The sequence below is a fragment of the Gracilinanus agilis genome, chromosome 2 (genome assembly GCF_016433145.1).
Source record: "Gracilinanus agilis isolate LMUSP501 chromosome 2, AgileGrace, whole genome shotgun sequence".
Classification (NCBI taxonomy): Eukaryota; Metazoa; Chordata; class Mammalia; order Didelphimorphia; family Didelphidae; genus Gracilinanus; species Gracilinanus agilis.
In genome coordinates this window covers 292,263,041-292,281,542 of record NC_058131.1, presented here as the reverse complement: position 1 = coordinate 292,281,542, position 18,502 = coordinate 292,263,041, and the positions used below count along the sequence as shown (strand labels likewise).

At 34.9% G+C, this 18,502-nt stretch overlaps 1 protein-coding gene across 1 annotated transcript in view; it reads right to left on the bottom strand.

Annotated features, from left to right (window-relative positions):
• Positions 1-16,102, bottom strand: part of LOC123233655 (liver carboxylesterase 1-like) — a 70,185-nt gene extending 54,083 nt beyond the window's left edge. The window contains exons 1-3 of the mRNA XM_044659717.1: positions 16,018-16,102; positions 4,610-4,814; positions 5-149 (exon numbers count right to left, since the gene is read on the bottom strand). Coding sequence (XP_044515652.1) covers positions 5-149; positions 4,610-4,814; positions 16,018-16,069 — 402 coding nt within the window. The 5' untranslated portion in view covers positions 16,070-16,102. The remainder of the gene's footprint in view (positions 1-4; positions 150-4,609; positions 4,815-16,017) is intronic.
• Between the last annotated feature and the right edge of the window lie 2,400 nt (positions 16,103-18,502).

The window sequence follows — 18,502 nt, the reverse complement described above, 5'->3', positions numbered from 1 at the left end:
TTACCGGTAACTTGGTTTTCTTTGTCAGGTTAGCTGGTGTGTAAATATTTAGGTACAAACAATCTTCAGAATGTGTAAATGAAATGGTTTCATTCCTAATAGAGAAAAGTCTAGAAAGTCTACTTGATACACCTGGATTCTGGGAACATCTGTGAAAGGAAACATGAGAAAATAATTTCTTTTTAGTAACATCATTATAAGACATGTGGGCATCATATGATCAAAGATTTAAAGCTTGAAGATCACTTAGTCAAATATCTTTATTTTACAAATAAGTAAACTAAGATCCTTAGAAGGAAAACAACTTGTCCAAAGTCATATAGGAAATAAGTAATAGAGACAAGAAGACAACTTAGGTCCAATCCTCTCAACAGTGCTACAGGTTTGACAAATGACAAAGTGAGTCTGATTTTCTTTCAATTTGTAAAATGTCCATCAAACTTTCTATTGAACTTTGGATATGTGATGTAACTAATTTCAGCTTTAGTTCTCTCTTTGATAAAATAAGAGAGGAGAAATATATAATACATAAGGTCTCTTTCAACTCTGACTATGAAAAAGTATTTAATGATTTTAAGAATAAAAGAAGAAAAAGGGGAATAGACTTATATTAAAGTAGAGGTAGTGCAGAAATCATTCTGTCTTATTTAACATTGAGGTAACCCCAATGGCAGCTAGTTGCAAAACCATATCCCAACAGTTTTACCTAATCATAATTAGGGTATTCTTGGACCTTGCTCTCTTACTCTCCTAATTGCTGGGAGCAGTCAAGTTTGTGATGGATGACAAAGTCACACATGAACCCTGAAAATCTGCAAGGCAGATCAAAGGAGGATGGATTTCCCACTCAGTTTCCCCTTTGTGACTTTTCTCTTACTAACACCCACATTATAGGAATTATTATGATCAATATCTCTACTCAGCTCCAGGAAAATATAAAGGAACATTATAGTTTATTACTCATAGGCCATATAACACACACACCCCAATTAGATGTCTTATTGCAGATATTCCCTTAAAGGTCCCTCTACAACAGACCAGCAAATAGTGAGTTAATGTGTAAAGACCTTTATTCCCCAAACAGAAACTTCAGGTTTCCCAATCCCCACACGTAGGTGTCTGGAACTGCTTCTAAGCTCCTCCTGATCCTTGAAGTGGAATAACTCAGAGAAGACAGGGAATGAAAAATTAAGGCAGGCTGCCTCCTCACAATACTGGGTGGCTTTCATTAACCCCACAAGTTCAGAGAACATACCAAACTTACCTTTGAAAAATATTAAAAAATGATTGTTATTGAAAAATATGTGGCTATTTTAATACCTTCAATTTCTTTTTCTTCTCTTATTGCTTCTGCTAGAGTTTCTAGTACAATGTTAAATAATAGAGGTGATAATGGGCATCCTTGTTTCACAACTGATCTTATTGGAAAGGCTTCTAATTTGTCCCCATTGCATATGATACTTCTTGATGGTTTAAGAAATATAGCGTTTATTATTTTTAGGAAAGGACTTTCTATTACTATACTTTCTAGTGTTTTCAGTAGGAATGGGTGTTGTATTTGTCAAAGACTTTCTCAGCATCTATTGAGATAATCATGTAGTTTTTGTTGGTTTCCTTGTTGATATGGTCAATTATGTGGATGGTTTTTTAATGTTGAACCATGCTTGCATTCCTTATATAAATCCCACCTGATCATGACGAATAACCCTCTTGATCACTTGCTGGAGTCTTTTTGCTAGTATTCTATTTAAGATTTTTGCATCTATGATCATTAAGGAGATTGGTCTGTAATTTTCTTTCTCTGTTTTTGATCTACCTGACTTTGGAATACATACCATATTTGTGTCATAAAAGGACTTTGGTAAGACTCCTTCTTTGCTTATTATATCAAATAATTTGTATAGTATTGAGATTAATTGTTCTTTGAAATTTTGTTAGAATTCACTTTTGAATCCATCAGGCCCTGGCAATTTTATCTTAGGGAGTTCTTTGATGGCCTGTTCGATTTCTTTTTCTGATATTGGATTATTTAAATATTCTATTTTTTTCTGCTGTTAATATAGGCAATTTATATTATTGCAAATATTCATCCATATCACCTAGATTGCTAAATTTATTCCCATATAATTAGGCAAAATAGTTTTTAATGATTGCCTTAATTTCCTCTTCATTAGAGGTGAGGTCTTCCTTTTCATCTTTGATACTGTTAATTTGGTTTTCTTCTCTCTTTTTTTTATTAGGTTGACCAGTACTTTGTCTATTTTATCTGTTTTTTCAAAGTACCAGCTTCTAGTCTTATTTATTAATTCAATAGTTCTTTTACTTTTGATTTTTTAAATTTATCCTTTGATTTTTAGTATTTCCAATTTAGCAATAAGAGAAGAAAAAGAAATTGAAGGTATTAAAATAGGTAATGAGGAGACTAAGCTATCACTCTTTGCATATGATACGATGGTCTACTTAAAAAATCCTGGAGAATCAACTAAAAAGCTAGTAGAAATAATCAACAACTTTAGCAACATTGCAGGATACAAAATAAATGCTCATAAATCATCAGAATTTCTATATATTTCCAACACATCACAGCAGCAAGAGGTAGAAAGAGAAATACTATTTAAAATCACCATAGACAATATAAAATACTCAGGAATCTAGCTACCAAAACAGACACAGGAATTATACAAACATAACTACAAAACACTGTCAAAACAATTAAAACTAGACCTAAACAATTGGGAAAACATTGAGTGCTCATGGGTAGGACTAGCTAACATAATAAAAATGACCATTCTACCCAAATTATTTATTTATTCAGTGCTATACCAATCAAAGTACAAAAAAAAGTTTTTTACTGAATTAGAAAAAAAAACTATAACAAAGTTTATTTGGAAGAAAAAAAGATCAAGAATATCAAGGGAAATAATGAAAAAAATACTGTTAAGGAAGGTGACTTAGCAATAACAGATATTAAGCTATACTATAAAGCAGCAGTCATCAAAACAATATGGTGCTGGCTAAGAGATAGAAGGGAGGATCAGTGGAATAGACTTGGAGTAAGTGACATCAGCTAAACGGTGTATGACAAACCCAAAGAGCCCAACTTTTGGGACAAAAATCCACTATTTGACAAAAACTGCTGGGAAATTTGGAAAACAATATGGGAGAGATTAGGTTTAGATCAACATCTCACACCCTACATCAACATAAATTCAGAATGGGTGAAAGACTTGAATATAAAGAAGGAAACTATAAATAAGTTAAGTGAACACAGAAAAGTATACTTGTCAGATCTCTGGGAAAGGAAAGATTTTTAAATCAATCAAGAGTTAGAGAAAATTACAAAATGTAAAATAAATAATTTTGATTATATTAAATTAAAAAGGTTCTTTTACAAACAAAAACAATGCAGCCAAAATCAGAAGGGAAACAACAAACTGGGAAAAAATCTTTATAACAAAAAATTCTGACAGAGGTCTAATTACTCAATTATAAAAGGAGCTAAATCATTTGTATAAAATATCAAGCCATTCCCAAATTGATAAATGGGCAAGGGACATAAATAGGCAATTTTCAGATAAAGAAATCAAAACTATTGATAAGCACATGAGAAAGTGTTGTAAATATCTAATAATTAGAGAAATGCAAATCAAAACAATTCTGAGGTATCACCTCACACCTAGCAGATTGGCTAAAATGAGAGAAGGGGAGAGTAATGAATGTTAGAGGGGATGTGGCAAAATTGGGACATTAATGCATAGCTGGTGGATTTGTGAACTGATCCAACCATTCTGGATGGCAATTTGGAACTATGCCCAAAGAGCGATAAAAGAATGCCTGCCCTTTGATCCAGCCATACCATTGCTGGAATTGTACCCCAAAGACATCATAGATAAACAGACTTGTAAGAAAATATTTATAAGTGTGCTCTTTGGGTGGCAAAACCTTTTTTATCTACACAGTAAACTTATAGAATAAGTACAGTAGTTCTCTCATCCCTAATGCAAAAATGAGAACATAGGGATATTGAATCACAAGCCATAGACCTCATTTAAAAAGTAGCAGAGCTGAGGCTAGGATTTTTATTTATTGGAAGACTTTTTGTCCCAAACCACCTGCTTTATATACAGTGGACCCATTCAGGGTAATTAAGAGAATGATTTATGAATAAGGATAGTCCTGGCATGGCTGAACAATAGAAGCAAAGAGCATCTGCCATTCTTCCAGGTAATGTGTGTCCAGGAATTTAGTTAAATATAAATGATCAAAGGAACCAAGTAAGCAGCATTTATCTGGATTTGAGTACTATTATAGGCGCATTATTTATTCATTTTGACTGACATTCCAAAGTAGATGAATCATTTCATATCTCAGGAGCATCCCAATGTGAAAACTTGAGAAGTTCTTCTCCACCAAACATTGTAAGTCCTGACAGAGCCTAAGCCAAGGGATTGAAATTAAAAATGGGATTATTTCCTATTAAAATAAAATAATAGGAAATAAAAAATAGGAAAATAGGGGAGGACAGAATGGTTTGACTAGAAACTAATCCAAGAATAAGAATCCCCTTTCAATCCCACCCATCACAAGAAGATAAAGACTGATGGCTTACCCTGGAGGGTATGTAGTGGTGTTCTTCACATAGTTCCAGGGCTCAGGAGGCTGGGGTGGAGTGAATCTCAGAGGTCCCAGGGGAGGTTTGGCAAAAGGCACCCCCAGAAAAACATGGACAGGTATGTCAAATCCTTGTAGTATTGCTTGAGTGCCTTGGACTTTCCCATATTCTGTGTCCACTATCGGCATTGAAGGCTGCTGCCCTGTGACAGAATGAGAGGAGAGAAGACTGTGTCACTGGAGAGACAGCAGAATCAAGTAATAGAATCACAAGAAGTCAAGAACTCTGCACAGCTCTGCCCACTTCTGCCCAATCCTAGAGGGCCATCTTGGGAAGTGACTGTTTTCTCTAGGCTTCAGGTTTATTACCTATAAGTTGCTGAGTTTTCTTGAATTTAAATGGAGAAAAATGGACATGAAATGCTATTATTAGAGAAATAAAAATGTGTGATACTTGTATACCACTGTTTGTGGGAAGCAAATAAGAGAAACAGTCTCAAATAGATGAAAATCTGAGACTCCTCCTTTGACTCCTTTTCATGAGCCACACCTTTTCTTAAAAAGCAATGCAGTCTTATTGAAAAGCTTTAAGCTCTTAGCAAACCAGTAGCCAAGAGGTTAACATTCTTCCCCTTTGGCCAGAAATGCAGCTGCTTGGCAACCCAAGGCTGAAACCTTAGTTTAGCAGGAGCATTTTGCCCCTGAGAAAAGCATTCTCAGACTTAGCTTGCTGATAATCATGTAGCTGAAGTTCCAGTCTGGTTCTTATCTTCATCTTGAAGTTTTTGAGGTTTCTGTATGTTGTCTAAACTAATTGTAATGTCTACAAAGCTATAAAACTTTCTCTGTGCTTAAGGGTGAACGGGAGTTTGAATTTTCATATATAATAAACTTGTGACTCAATGGCACTTCAGAGAAGCAGCTATAAGTTAACAGTCAAGATCATCTCACCTGTCCAGTTACTTTCTTATCAACTAAGCCATCCTTATCAGAGATGATAAATAGATCTTGAGACACTATTTACTAGTTTCTTCTAACTGGGGAAATAGCAATGAATTTTTTACAATATTAACCAAAGAGATCTTCCCTGGGTGCCAGGGAATCTGCGACTTGGTTCTCAAACCAAAGTTCCTCCTTTATGTCAGAATTCTGGAGTATAAAAAGACTAAGTGGTAACATAACTTTGAGCTTTTTACTGACAAATAAATTGAACAAAGTCAATTCAAAAGCTTTATGCACTAAAGATATAAGAAATCCTCCTTTTCAGGGAGTTTAATCTGAGGATTACCCAAGGAAAGTTGGAGGAAGGTCATATAGATAAACTATGTATGCTTATTGGCTAGAAACCACACCAGTCAGATTTTGATAGGTAACTGAGATAAAACAAATACAATAGGGTGGAAGAATAATTAATTGCCTTTGTCTAGTATTTACAATGCATTCATTTTTTTGAAAGCTGTCTGATTTGGTACCATATATGGGATCAATGACTCCTCTCAACCATGGACCCCTAAAATGCTGTCCTATATTTTAGGAATTTTATCATTCATAAAATTCTCCAAACCACAGTACATGAACTCCCACATGACCTTCATTAGTAGATCAGAAAACATGCTTAGTTCAAAAGAAATGTATTTAATGCAAAAATGTAGGAATAAAAGAAACAAGAGACTACTTACCCCCACAAACCTAGAACTCATTCTCAAAAAAGTATGCATATTCTCCATGGAAAATATAGGAACTCTGCATAGAGAATGCATCTGGAAAGAGCATACTCTTAATGCTGACCTCCACTGGTATTACATTGCTTTGCTCTTTCCCAATGAAGGGTGACTTACACAGTGCAATTAATCTTTATTTATCAACTGATATGTTGTTACCTAATGCTTTAGTAAAAAACCCTCCCTACTACGACAGAAACAACTTGGTCAACCAACTCTTTCAAAAATTTTTCCTTCCATTAGAGTTTCTAAGTTATATTTTAATTAAAAAATAATAATAACATGGGAGGTGGCAGAGCCAAGATGGTAGAGTACCAGCTTAAAAAGCTGGAATCTCTCTGAGAATCTTCTCAAGCCAACCTTAAAATAGAAATTCAAAACAAATGCTAGAGTAACAGAGCCAAGGGAATGACTTGAAGTAAATTTCCTGTAGAAAAAAATGGAAAGATAGGCAGAGAAGGTCTACTTCACTGGGATCAAAGGGGAGCCAGATATGAAACTTTGCACTAGGAGTGCAAGCTAACCCCCAACCCCCTACTGCTCTAGGCTTCAAACCTGGGCACAAGTCAACTTTGAGACTCCAAGACTCTACCTGACTCAACAACAGAGCACCTCAAGCTTTTCCCTTGAAGTCCCAAACACTTACACCAGCATAGAGTGAGACATCAAGCCCTAATACGAAGCAGTCCATGGCATCTGGCTAGTTCAGGCCTAAAGCTCCTGCCCAAGCTTGTAGTGAGGCCCCAAGTTCTATCATATGGCAGTCTACAATGCACCAAGCTGGTATAAACTCAAAGTAAGGTTTTGATCTTCTGATAAATGCAGAAGTGAAGACCTGAATCTCACCTCAGACCAGCTTATCAGTTCATATCTGACTAGTAGTAGCCTGAGGGTAGGCTGCACTGAGTCCCCAAGTCCAAGGGAAAGTTATTTTACAGCATGCCTGGCTGGTGTAGGTCCAGGGTGAGATTCAGAATTCCTGCCTAAGCCTACAGTGAGTCCTCAAGATCAGCACAAGGGGCTCTAAGTCCTACAATTCATCAATAATCTGCAGAGGATTTTGAATCAGCAATGGGAGGTAGCTTTCAGAGTTCCCAAACCACAGGTCATCATATCACGGTGGAAGAAGTCAGAGCTACAGAAAACAGAATGAGAGCTGAGGGTAAAAGCAAGGAAAAACTGAAGTTTAAGAGAATGTACTCTTTACTTTGAGAAGAGAGCCCACCTGTAAGATAAAATTAAAAGTAAAAAAAAAGTCTGGAAAAACAAGCAATACCCTTTTCATATCATAATGTAATAAAATTATAATTAGTAAGCGTGCAAGGAAAGACAAATTAAAATTTAGTTGGAAACTAAATAATCTAATTCAAAAAATGACGTGGGCAAAGAACAAATTATAGAAACAATAAATAATTTTATTAAAGAGAATGACAATGAACATATCAAAACTTATAAAATACACCGACAGCAGTGCTTAGGAGAAATGTTTTATCTCTGAATGCTTATATCCATAATATAGAAAAAAACATATGAATGAGTTGGGCATACAACTAAAAGGGGTGGGGGACAAATTAAAAATCCCCAATTAAAGAGAAAATTGGAAATCCTAAAACTGAAAGGAGAAATTAACATAATTGAAAGCAAGAGAACTATTGAACTAATAAGTAAGAGTAGGAGTTGGCTTTATGAAAAAAAAAAACAAATGAAATAGCTACAGCATTGCTTATTTGGCTTAAAAAGAGCAAAGAAGAAAATCAAATTAGGAGCTATTTTATGAAAATAAATCTGACAATTTGGTGAAATAGATGGATATTTTTAAAAATATAAATTGACCAGGTTAAGAGAATAGGAAATAGAATACTAAAATAATCCCATCTCAAAGCCAGAATCAAGAACCCCAGAAGAGAAAGATCAAGAAGAAACCTTTAACACTCGACAACTTTTACACAGCAAAAATCCAGACAACAGAGCAAACAGCGGAGGAGAACAAACAAGTAACCATACCCAAACCTTCCCAAAACAATGAAAATGGGTCACAAGGTCTTGAAGAGTTCAAATTTGAGATTATGAGAAAGATGGAAGAGATCTGGCAAGAAAATAAAAGTTTAAAAGGCAGAATTTCAAAATTGGAAAGTGAGGCAAGTAAATCAAAGACCAGAAATGACAAGATTGAAAAGGAAAACCAAAAGATTGTAGCTGAAAACCAGTCTCTAAAGGCTAGAATTGGGCAATTCAAAAAGATGCCCCTTAATCAAAAGAATTGATAAGCAAATTGGAAACCAAAATCAAACAGCTGGAAAACAGGACAGACCAAATAGAAAAGGAAAATCAAAAGCTTATAGCAGAAAACCAGTCTCTAAAGACAAGAATTGGGCAAGTAGAAGCCAATGATGTATCAAGACAGCAAGAACAAATAAAACAAAGTCAAAAGATTGATAAAATAGAAGGAAACATGAAATATCTCACTAAAAAATTAACAGATCAAGAAAACAGGTCTAGAAGAGACAGTCTGAGAATCACTGGTGTTCCAGAAAAAGCAGAAATGAAAAGAAATTTGGACTCCATACTAAAAGAAATTATTCAGCAAAACTGCCCTGAAGTTCTACAACAAGAGGGCAATATAGACATTGAAAGGATCCATAGATCACCCTCTACACAAGACCCTGAAAAGACAACCCCTCAGGAATATAATAGCCAAATTCAAGAGCTTCCAAGTAAAAGAAAAAAAATTTACAAGAAGTCAGAAAAAGACAATTCAGATATCAAGGAGCACCAATTAGGATCACAAAGGATCTGGCAGCCTCCACCCTACAAGACAGCAAGTCTTGGAATATGATATTCAGAAAGTCAAGAGAACTGGGTCTACAACCAAGGATCACCTACCCATCAAGACTGACTATATACTTCCAGGGGAAAGTTTGGGCATTCAGTAAGATAGAAGATTTCCAAGTATTTGCAAAGAAAAGACCAGGACTAAATGGGAAGTTTGATATCCAACCACAAAAATCAAGAGAAACATTAAAAGATAAATAAGAAACAGAAGGGAAAGTAAGAAAACTCTTTGTAGATGATATGATGATATAATGGTCTACTTAAAAAATCCTAGAGAATCAATTAAGAAGCTTGTAGAAATTATCAACAACTTTAACAAAGTTGCATGACACAAAATAAATGCACATAAATCATCAGCATTTCTATATATTTCCAAAACATCACAGCAGCAAGAGTTAGAAAGAGAAACACTACTTAAAATCACCCTAGATAATATAAAATATTTAGGAATCTATCTACCAAAACAAACACAGGAATTATACGAAAACAACTACAAAACACTTTCCAACAGTGAAAACTAGATCTAAACAACTGGAAAAACATTGATTGCTCAAGGGTAAGACAAGCTAATATAATAAAAATGACCATTCTACCCAAAATAATATACCTATTTAGCACCATACCTATCAAACTACCAAAAAACTTTTTTACAGAATTAGGAAAAACTATAACAAAGTTCATTTGGAATAACAAAAGATCAAGAATATGAAGGGAAATAATGAAAAAAAATGTGAAGGAAGGTGGCCTAGCTGCACCAGATATTAAACTATACTATAAAGCAGCAGTCATCAAAATAATATGGTACTGGCTAAGAGACAGAAGGGAGGATCAGTGGAATAGACTTGGGGTAAGTGACGTCAGCAAGACAATGTATGATAAACCCAAAGAGCCCAACTTTTGGGACAAACTCTACTATTTGACAAAAAACTGCTGGGACATTTGGAAAACAATATGGGAAAGATTAGGTTTAGATCAACATCTCACACCCTACACCAAGATAAATTCATAATGGGTGTATGACTTGAATATAAAGAGGGAAACTATACATAAGTTAAGTGAACACAGAAACGTATACTTGTCAGATCTCTGGGAAAGGAAAGATTTTAAAACCAAGCAAGAGTTAGAGAAAATTACAAAATGTAAAATACATGATTTTGATTATATTAAATTAAAAAGCTTTTGTAGAAACCAAAACAATGTAGCAAAGATCAGAAGGGAAACAACAAATTGGGAAAAAATCTTTATAACAAGAAACTCTGACAGGGATCTCATTACTCAAATACACAAGGAGTTAAATCAATTGTATAAAAAATCAAGCCATTCCCCAATTGATAAATGGGCAAAAGACATGAATAGGCAATTTTCAGATAAAGAAATCAAAACTATCAATAAGCACATGAGAAAGTGTTCTAAATCTCAAATAATTAGAGAAATGCAAATCAAAACAATTCTGAGGTATCACCTCACACCTAGCAGATTGGCTAAAATGATAGAAGGGGAGAATAATGAATGTAGGAGGGGATGTGGCCAAATTGGAATATTAATGCACTGCTGGTGAAGTTGTGAACCGATCCAACCATTCTGGCTGGCAGTTTGGAGCTATGCTAAAAGGGCTATAAAAGATTGCCTGCCCTTTGATCCAGCCATACCATTGTTGGCTTTGTACCCCCAAAGAGATCATAGATAAACAGACTTGCACAAAAATATTTATAGCCGCTCTTTTTTTGGTGGCAAAAACTGGAAAATGAGGGTATGTCCTTCAATTGTGGAATGGCTAAACAAAATGTGGTATATGGTGGTGATGGAATACTATTGTGCTCAAAGGAATAATAAACTAGAGGAATTCTATGTGAACTGGAAAGACCTCCAGGAATTAATGCAGAGCGAAAGGTGCAGAGTCAGAAAAACATTGTACACAGAGACTGATACACTGTGGTAAAATCAAATGTAATGGACTTCTGTACTGGCAACAATGCAATGACCCAGGACAATTCTGAGGGACTTATGGTAAAGAACGCTACCCATATTCAGAGGAAGAACTGCAGGAGAGGAAACACAGAAGAAAAACAACTGCTTGAACACATGGGTTGAGGTGGATATGATTCGGGATGTAGACTCGAAACTACCACATCAATGCAACTATCAACAATTTGGTAATAGGTCTTGATCAATGACACATGTTAAAACCAGTAAAAATGTATATTGGCCATGGGAGTGGGGAGGTCGGGGTGTGAAGGAGAAAGTAAGAGCATAAATCATGTAACCATGTTAACTTTTCTAAAAAATAAATATTAATGTTAAAAAAATAAAAATAAATTAAAAAAGAAAATAAATAAAAAAGAAAAAGAAACTGCATTTTAATTCTAAAAACCAAAATAATCCCATCTCAGAAAAAGAAATTGAACAAGTCATCAATGAACTCCCTAAGAAAAAATCCCTAGTGCCAGATGGATTCAGAATTGAATTCTATTGAACATATTAAGATGAATTAATTCCTATTCTACATAAACAACTTGGTAAAATGGCCAAAGAAAGAGTCCTACTAAATTCTTTTTATGACATTAATATAGTACTGATACCTAAGTCAGGAAGACCAAAAATAGAGAAAGAATTTACAGACCAATTTCCTTAATGAATATCAATGCAAAAATCTTAAATGAAAAACTGGCAAAGAGACTATCACAATATATTAGAAGGATAACTCACCATGACTAAGTGATACTCATACCAGGAATGCAAGACTGGTTTAATATTAGGAAAACTATCTGCATAATTGACTATATCAATAATCAAACTAACAAAAATCACCTGATTATCTCAACAGATGCAGAAAAGTCTAGATAAAATGCAACACCTATTCCTAGAAAGCATAGGAATAAAGGGGCTTTTCCTTAAAATAATGAGTAGCATCTAAAATCATCAGTATCATCTACAATGAGGTTAAGTTAGAAGCCATCCCAATAAGATCAAGGGTGAAGCAAGATGCCTATTATTACCTCTATTATTTAATGTTGTAGTAGAAATCTTAGCTTTAGCATTAAGAGAAGAAAAAGAAATTCAAAGAGTTAAAGTAGACAATGAAAGAACTAAACTATCTCCTTTTGAGGATGATATGATGGTCTCCTTAGAGAATCCTAGAGAATCAACTAAAAAACTAGTTGAAATAATAATATTAGTACAATTATGAGTTACCAAAAATCTTCACATAAATCATCAATATTTTTTTATATTTCCAAAAAAGTCCAGCAATATGTAGGAAAATATAAGTAATGGGGTCACCAGGGATATTAAAATCAACTATGGGGTTTGTGGGAACACTCTCTGGGATGTAAGAGAGACTAAAACTGGACACTGAAGTCTTGTACAGCTACACCACTCCCAACTGGAAAAATAACAGCCAACTGTCACTCTGGCCAGAGGCCTTGAATTAACTGACAAGGTAACAAGGTGAAATTGGGTTTTAATTAGAAACAACTAAAAGGAGGGATAGGAATGACTACTCTAAAATCTTAACACCTAATAACAAAACCCAAAGGGACAGGGAAGGACTTATTCACTACACTAATTTAAGCTATCTAACTAACAGGGCCCAAGGAGCTATCCTGGAGTCTCTGGGTTTCTGCCTCACACCTGGAACCTGCCAGGCTTGAGTAAAGCTGGGCTTTTGTGACTTTGGGATTTCTCACTGCAATCCACTGATGATGTCTGGATGCCAGGAGCTACAGTTGTCTCAGGAACCAAGTAGTAAAGGGTTTGCTTGAAGCACTGTCCTCTTCTCTTGTTCTTTCCTTAAATGCCACACCACACAGGATCCAAGGGCAAACAGCATGCAAGGTGTCATTTGCTCTGAGTTCTCCCAGGCTGGCAACAGTTTTTGCCTACCACTAATGGAGTCCACACACAGAACACACATAGACTTCCTCCTCCTTCATTCCAACCTGGAATTCCCAGCTCCAGCTCCTTCCTGCTAGGTACTTCCTAATCAATATATAATCAATACCTAATAACTAGCTAATCTAATCTTACTCATAACAAATAAGAAATAGGAAGAGAAATTCCCATCACTCTAGATGATATAAAATACCTCGAAATGTATTTGCCAAGACAAACACAGGAATTATATGAACCCAATTAAAAAACACTTCTCACACTTTAAAGTCAGATTTAAAAAATTGGGGAAAATTTTAATTGCTCATGATAGGTCAAGCTATTATATTAAAAAATGATAATTCTACTTAATTTAGTTTACTTATTCAGTGCCATAACAATCAAACTCCCAGGAATTATTTAATAGAACTAGAAAAAATAATAGCAAAAATCATCTGGAAGAACAAAAAGTCAAGAATGTCAAGAGAATTAATGAAAAAAAAATGTGATGGGTGGTGGTCTAGCAGTACCAGATCTCTAACGGTGCTATAAAACAGTAAACATAAAATAATCTGGTAATATAAATTGGGGGATCATTGGGATAGATATGGGATAAATGACCTCATCAAAGTAGTCTTTGATAAGCCCATAAATCCCAGCTTTTTGGGGTAATCACTCACTATTCGTTAAAAACTCCTGGGAAAACTGGAAAAGAGTATGGCAGAAACTAGGTATAGACCAATATCTCACACCCTATACCAAGATGAAGTCGAAATAGGTACATGATTTAGAAATAAAGGTTGATACTACTAGTATATTAGGGGAATATAGAACAGTTCATCTGAGAATATCTGTGAAGGGAAGAATTTATGATAAAAAAGAAAGAACATTACCAGATATAAAAGGAGTAAGTTTGACTATATTAATTTTAAAAGCTTTTGTATAAACAAAACACATCTAACCAAGATTAGAAAGGAAATGACAAATGGTGAAATTTTTATAATAAATTTCTCCGACAAAGGTCTTGTTTCTCAAATATATAGAGAATTAAATCAGATTTATAGAAGTACAAGCCATTCCCCAATTGACAAATGATCAAGAGATATGAATAAACAGTTTTCAGATAAAGAAATCAAAGTTATCACTAACCATGTGAAAAAAACTTCTTCATAACTCTTGATTAGAGAAATGCAAATTAAAACAATTCCAAGGTACCACTTCACATCCATCAGATTGGCCAATACAAAAGGAAAGGGAAGTGATAAATGTTGGAGGGAATGTCACTAAACTGGGACAATAATGCATTACTGGTGGAGCTGTGAACTGATCCAATCATTCTGGAGGGCAATTTGGAATTATGCCCAAGGAACTATAAAACCATCCATACCCTTTGATCTAGTAATATCACTACTAGGTATGTATCCCAAAGAGATACAAAAAAATCATACAATTTCAGTGTTTGATGGGATTTTAGCGTCTAAGCAGTACAATTTGTACCTCTAAAAGCAGTCTCTACTACAACTAACCCAGCTGCTACTTGATGAGCTCCATTGGAGTGGAATCCACTTTATCCTGAGCTAGTCAATTCTACTGTTAGGGAATTCTTGACATAAAACCTAAAATTGTCTTTCTGTATGTCTATCAAGTGTATAAAAAAAGCAGAGGATAGGTAGGTAAGAAGGTTTGGTAAGAAGATATTTGAATTGTGAACTAGTAGACAAGTCTGAGTTCTGGTTTTGCTAATAATGAGTTACTGCCTCTATCTTTTTTATTTCTCTCCTTTTCTCTTCATTTCTTCATAAATTTTCCACTCATTTACAACTCTGACCCTGACTGAGCAAATGATTTAGCCCATCTGACAGAGCTTATTGATTAGCAAAATAAATCTCCCCTAGATCTCTAATACTATACTTCCATATTTTCTGCCTGTTGGTACCTATCTTATATCTTCTCTGGACTCATTGGCCTAATTCAGGAAAACTCCATGCCCTTCAAGCTCACTATTCTTTTACTCTAATTGAGCATTACAATTCACTAGGAAGACAGACCAAAAGAGTAATTTTGAAATGGCTTCTGCAGAGAGGCAACAAGGAAAAACAATGAAAGAGCTCTACAATAAATTACCTGGCTTCTTGTCTAGTGTCTCCAACTGAATTAATCTTCTCTTTTCTGTCTCTTATTCTGAGTTTCCACTGTAGGATGGGAGTGTTAAAGTAGATCATCTCTAAGATTCTATCCAACTCTGATATATCAGCATTCGGAATATGCAGTTAAATGGAAATATAAGGTGAGTTCCCCCCTTTTTGTTTTGCATTATCTTGATAGTTGCTCCATCTTTCTTTGCCATTAGACTCATATTGCTTTTATGATAAGTAGGTGCTACTTTATTTTAAATCACTCATTCCCCAGGGTATAGTCTAGAATAAATTATGAGATCTTAGTTTTGTGTCATGGACCCCTTTGACAATCTGATGAAGTTGCAGCTCTTATCAGAATAATGTTTTTAAATACATAAAATAAAATGCATGGAACTGCAAAGGAAGTCAAACATAGTGATATAAAGTTGAAACATTTTTAAAACTAGCTCACAGTCTTCAAGTTATGAACCTATTCACTAGACTAAAACAAACCCAGACATTTTTCTAAGCAGGACAACCATCACTCTGAATGGAGGCATCAGCTTCCTCTTGATGGTGCATTAAAATACACACACACACATACCCATAAACATGTATGCACATATATGTGCAACACAAATCCACTTCTTCCCATTAAAAGACACAGGAAAATGAGTACATATTTTGAACTCTATCAGAAAGACTAATCCCCATGCAAAAGAAGTCACCAGTTTTGTAAACATTTTTTTGTTTGTGTTTATTCTTTATTTATTGAAACACTCATGTTCATGGAAAAACAAGTTCATTATATAAAAAAAAAAGATTAGTAGTTGTCTGATTTTTTTTTGAAAGGGAAAGAAATACCTTACCCTGAACTGTGAAGGCAATGATGTACAGGATCAGTGTATGCAGCCACATCATGTCAGGAGCAAGGTTTTCTCAAGTGGTTGGTTCAGGGATCTGAACTGTCCTTCAGAACTGCTCGTGCTTTTATAATGCACAGGGACAAATTGGTTGAATGACTGATTAAAAGGTGGGAAATTAAATCCCATTAAATCAAGAAAGGAATTTGCTCCTTTCCAATAACCATTTTGCAAAGATAGTATCAATGATGGTATCTTAAAGCTCCACCCCTTTAAATAACTCACTCTTTTAAATTTTTTGGCTCTATTTCTAAAATACTATTTTGAAAAACTCAACACCCACATCAATAGTCAAAGTTAAAGTTATAGAAAATCCACTTTAATACTGAATTCAATCTGAGTGTCACATAGCTTATTGTCTGGTGATCAAACTGTAGGCATAGGAAAGTCTTGGCCCACCCATATTTTATAGCTCTAAGGACTGACCTAATTTTTTAATGTTTTTTTAACTTTAAAGAAAAAAAAGATATTTTTAGATATCAAGAGAATTAGATTTTTTTCATGGAAAGACAGTTATTTGTGAAGAAATGTTGGACACTGACTATTTATACTTAGTTATTGTTGATTGTCTTTCATTTTCAAAAAGAACCAATGACATCACCCAGGTGATGACTTGTACAAGAATTGGATTCAAGGCAGGCAAAACTGCAAAAAGTCTTCAGCTTCATTCTCTCTTTCCTAATCACCAAACCTTGTCCAGTGGCAAGAAAAATAATTAAGGCAAGAGGCGATAGTATTCAGTAGATGACCTTGGCATCTTTGATGGCTGACCAAGCTCTAAGCACTCCACAGCACCTATTTTACCTGCCTTCATGGCCATTAGAACAAATTGTACTCATCCGTCCATTAAAGTCTTCACACACTAGGAGTAGAACTCCTCTAACTCTTTATTGGGTTTGTAACCTCTCAGTTACCCTTATCCTGATTTAGTCCATCTGCTGAGATGCTTTACCAGTGTGGCCACTGCACACACTACATTTTCTTCAAGCAACAGACAATAGCTGAGTGCAAGATGGGTACTGAAATTGAATGAGCAGCCCTGAAAATGGCTTGGCAATTCTCTCACTAGAGGTGCTAAATATACTGAGCATAGTGTGGAGAGATAAGAAAGAAACAAAAAGGCAAAAAGCTGTCCTCAAAGTAGTAAAAGTCTTGAGGGAAAGACATAAATCTGAAACAAATAATTACAAAAGAAATAATTCAAATATCTCTAAATGTAATGCTTTAAAAAGAATTTAATTTTAAAAAATCATAATGTAACATGAGTAAATCCAGCTATATTTTCTTTTTTATTTCTTTTTTAATTTTTAAAATTAAATTTTTAATGTATGCACTTTAATTTATTTTTTAAAAAACCTTTATCTTCCATCTTAGAATCAGTACTGTGTATGGGTTCCAAGGCAGAAGAATGGTAAGGGCTAGGCAATGGGGTTAAGTGACTTGCTCACACATGTAGGAAGTGTCTGAAGTCAGATTTGAATCTACAACCTCCCATCACTAGACCTGACTCTCAATCCACTGAACCGCCCAGCTGCCCCTGTAGCTTAACCTTCAAAAAGAAGGGCTTTTATAATTTCACACATAGCCTCAGTGTTTTTTATCCTTCCTTAGGTTAAACTCTGATAGCCCAAGAGAAACTGAAGACTCTTTTTTTCTGCCACCATCTCAAACTCCATTGATAGTGTCTCCCCTATTTTATGGGTCAAGTGACTAGCTCTTAGTTCCATTAATTATTCAATTTTAGGTTCATTTTTATAAAGTAATATTTATGTCAAAGTAATACCAAGAATGTACAAACATTTCCATCAAAATCTTTGATCAAAATCCCCTCCTATTCCCTTAATTTTTAGGCTCTGGGGAAGAGAGAGTTTATACCTTAACTGAGTTACTTCCTATGATTAGTCCCACCAACTTTAAATCTAAATCCATTTGGTTAGCATTTCAGGAACCTTAGAAATTTCTTCCTAGGATGGCTACAGCACAAAGTTTATATTGTTAGATTTCCAGAATTCTGTGACTATAGATCCTGGGTGGAGATTCCATTCTCTGTAACCAAAATGAAAAAAGATAAAAGGGAAAAGCAAAATCCTATGCTAATTTCCCCAAGCCACTTAAACTAAAGGGGAAGGATAGGAAGGAAATAGTCCTTATAGCCTCTTCCCTTACCACATGATGTATGTAAAGGAGCCCTTCACCTTCAAATCTGAATTCAGGAAAAAGCCACCCAAACTGCTGACTTAGGTCACTTTAAAAATGCTAACTTTTCCAGCTTTATGACCAACAAAAATTTGTTTGTGTGTGTGTGTGTGTGTGTGTGTGTGTGTGTGTGTGTGTGTATGTATGTAATCAGCCTATATTTTGAAAGTAATCTTGCTTTTAGAACTCTCTTTCAGACCTTCCTTTTGTTCTTGACTTTCCATTAAAAAAATGC